Below are 3,476 nucleotides of genomic sequence, written 5' to 3' on the forward strand. Positions count from 1 at the left end.
TTCAAGCACACACTTGGCACAAAAAACATATTTAAGCTCATAGATGGTTTTCATTCCAAGAAAAGTAACACTATAGTAGTCATCCAAGAAGAATAACCTATGGACTCTATTGATGCAAATGGATTGCAATCAATAAATTCTCTCCATTATCAGAAAATTTTTGCACAATCAATAAGTAAAAATCAAACTCAACTTGTGTGTGTCTATACACACACACACACAATTAATTATAAGGTTGAATGTGTGTGTGTGTGTGCGCCTGCGTGTGTGTGTAATTTAAATTTTTTATTAGTAACAATGTAGAAATATTAAAATTTAATAAATTTACATTATAATTTAAGATGAAGAAACAACTTAAGAATAAGTATATATACAAAGGTAAGCCAAACACATATACAATTTAATATGTATGAAACTATTATTAATAATAGTCCCTAGACACGAGCGAACCTATATTTGGATAGACTTTGCCCACTAATAAATCATTCATTCATTTTTTACTTCCAAAATGTATTTTGTGTCCAACCTTATCTCATTCACCCTTATTGAACAAGGCTCCATTAAACCTAATTTCATGCACCACATGTTTCAATAGCATCACTTATGTTTAGATAGACTTTGTCCACTAATAAATCATTTATTCATTTTTAACTTCCAAGATATATTAATGTATGTCCAACCTTATCCCATTCACTCTTATGAAAAAGGCTAAAAGACTACATTAAATATAATCTCATCCACACAATTTTCACATGTTTAAATAGTCTCACATATCATAATAATACACTCATAAATCATACATTGAATATGAACTTCAACAAAATATTTTACAATCAAAATCATTCGACTTCAATAAAAAGATAAACAAATGTACAATTTTCAAACTCTATAATCCACACAACACGATTCAATAGCACAACATCTAATAATAATACAATTAATGAACTAACTTCAGATATTTTGCCAAACTTATCCCTTTCATGAACAAGCTGACCTTAATCCAATCTCGCCCACACACATAAAAATCAATCAACGTACTTTACATAGATATTTTGCGGCCAAACTTATTCCTTTCAGCCTCACCGAACAAGGCCATTTTAAATCTAATCTCACCTGGTCAATTTTCAGGCTCTACCGCCCACACGACATGATTCTAAGTTCTAACAGACCTACACATAATAACAATAATACGTTTATTCCATAGAAGGCTTAAAGTACATTTCGCTTTCTAACCGCGACACAGAATACCGCTCCCTGCCGCATTCTCACTGGCGCATGAAACCGTTGGTAACTTCCTAAAGAACCCGAACCGCGATTCCGTTTCTTCGCTAAACCTGGCAACCTTACAATCTGTAGCAAAGAGATGCGACACTTCAAATTTATCCTCCCCTTCCATAACAGCCCCCACTTCCAAGTGGCTTTTAACCCCAGAGGAGTACGTCTGCCCCAACACGCCGGTCACATTAGGGCTGAGCTCAAAGAACTTAAAGTTTAGCTGCAAGTGCGCAAAGCAGTCATCTTCACTAATTACGTAGCCATGAACCCTAGACTCCTCGGCCGTAACGGGAGCCACCCAGGCCGTTAGACTGAATCTGTCAGCCACTTGCAGTATTACAGCATTAACATTCAGGAGACGTGTGATCTTCAATGGGATCAACCGGTCCTCCCACTGGGCGCCTCTACGGGGCGAGAGGACGACGCTTTGTCCATCTACAAGGAGCGTGAGTTGGTCCAGGGCACTGTCCCAGCGAGCGACTTTGTTGGCGCCGAGGTGGATCTGATGGGAACCGAAGCGCACGCCGATAGACTTTACCCACGTCAAGTCGTACTTCAGCTCTTGCTCCTGGGTTGCGCTTTTGCCCATGAAGTGCGCGTTGATGTGTACATCCGGGTCGGAGACAAGGCAGAAGTCGCGGTCCTTTCTGCCGTGGAAATAGAACATATTGCCATCCCCGCCTACGAACCGCGGGTCGTGGCACACCGCACCCGGCTTGTCACAGGCCGCAGACAGAGAAGCTGCGCTGTGACATTGGGGCTTGCAGCGCCTGCAGTTGACGTGGCAAATCTCGGGACAGCGCGACGGACAGTAAAACGATTTTCCATAGCATCTGGAACGACGATTTTCACATCGGGCAAACCATGCCCTGGCTTGTGTTGCTGTCGCTGAACAGACCATAATAAACAGAAGCCATTTTATAGACAGCATTGTGGATTTCGCCTTCGAGCTTTTTAATTACCACCATACGCTGCAGCTGGATTCAACGAAAGGTCCACAGACACTGCATTTTCGGAGCTTGTAGACCTAGTTATTCACGTGCATCCCAAATGAAGAGCTATAGGTTGTCAATCGAAAGTAACCTGACGGGTTATGGAACCCAAATGAGATCAAATTGAAGAAAATGTTTTTAAAAAAAAAGTATAAATATAATCTTATTAAATTTTATTCAATATTAAAAAAAAAGTGATAGATGGTACATCCATAAGTCTAGTAAAGTCAAAAGTATGCCTAAGCAGTTATGGCAATGTCAGGGGCAGGGCTTCTCTAAAATATCTATCACGCTTGGATGAATAATTGAATTTCCATATAAATTGTTTTGTTTTGTTATCTATTTAGTTTATCAAAAAAAGACATGTAAATTGTTAAGATATTCAACTCTCACTTTATATACTATATTTTATAATTAACATGAATTTAAAAGAAAATTTAAAAAGAAAAACTAAAATAAGTTATCTTAGTTGTTCAATATGAGATTATCTATAAAAAGAATTGAATGCTTCTAGCTAAGACAATATTTTTTTATCTATGATCTTATCTTATAAGATAGGTTACATTTTATTCACAGCTTGTAAAAACAAGCTAGTATAAGGTAAGATTGATGAGAAGTTTGTATAGAAATTTATTTGCCCATGCTTTAATTATCCAGAATTAAACTTAGTTTTGTAAGGTAGGAGGTTATAATAAGTTGTTCTCTCAAACAATTTAGTTTTGTAAGGTAGGAGGTTATAATAAGTTGTTCTCTCAAACAATTGCATCAAACATCTTGAGTCATTTGATAGTACTTTGAAGAGTTACTTCCTTTGTTCTTAAATTCAATTCATAGTTATCAATCAATTTTCATTAGAAATTGAATTATTCTCACCACAAGTCCAAGGATGTTGGCACACTCTAGTAAATTACTAGAATGATAAGATAGAAACATATTTGTTTAGTCTAACCTCTATGTTTTTGTGACTTCGAAAGCTCAACAGTTAGAGCATTTTGTCAAACTCAATCACTATGCTCAGCAAGTAAAGATGAATAGCAATAAGAAGCAAAATCAGCCCTAAATTTGATCTTGGGCAAGGTCATTCTTACATCTCCTTTGATTCTGTCGTAATCTCAAAGCTTAAGTGATCCATAGATACTGTTGAACGAAAGGAAAGAAAAGAGATAAGATATTATAGAGATCAATGAAGGTGATGTTCCGGAATATCAT

At 36.9% G+C, this 3,476-nt stretch overlaps 1 protein-coding gene across 1 annotated transcript; it reads right to left on the bottom strand.

The window, feature by feature from the left end:
• Positions 1–1,025: 1,025 nt before the first annotated feature.
• Positions 1,026–2,365, bottom strand: LOC131045171 (uncharacterized). The gene has a single exon (XM_057978709.2). It carries the CDS (start codon positions 2,204–2,206, stop codon positions 1,229–1,231), a length of 978 nt encoding a protein of 325 aa, XP_057834692.2. The 5' UTR covers positions 2,207–2,365; the 3' UTR covers positions 1,026–1,228.
• Positions 2,366–3,476: the final 1,111 nt, after the last annotated feature.

This window comes from Cryptomeria japonica, chromosome 8, assembly GCF_030272615.1.
Source record: "Cryptomeria japonica chromosome 8, Sugi_1.0, whole genome shotgun sequence".
NCBI lineage: Eukaryota > Viridiplantae > Streptophyta > Pinopsida > Cupressales > Cupressaceae > Cryptomeria > Cryptomeria japonica.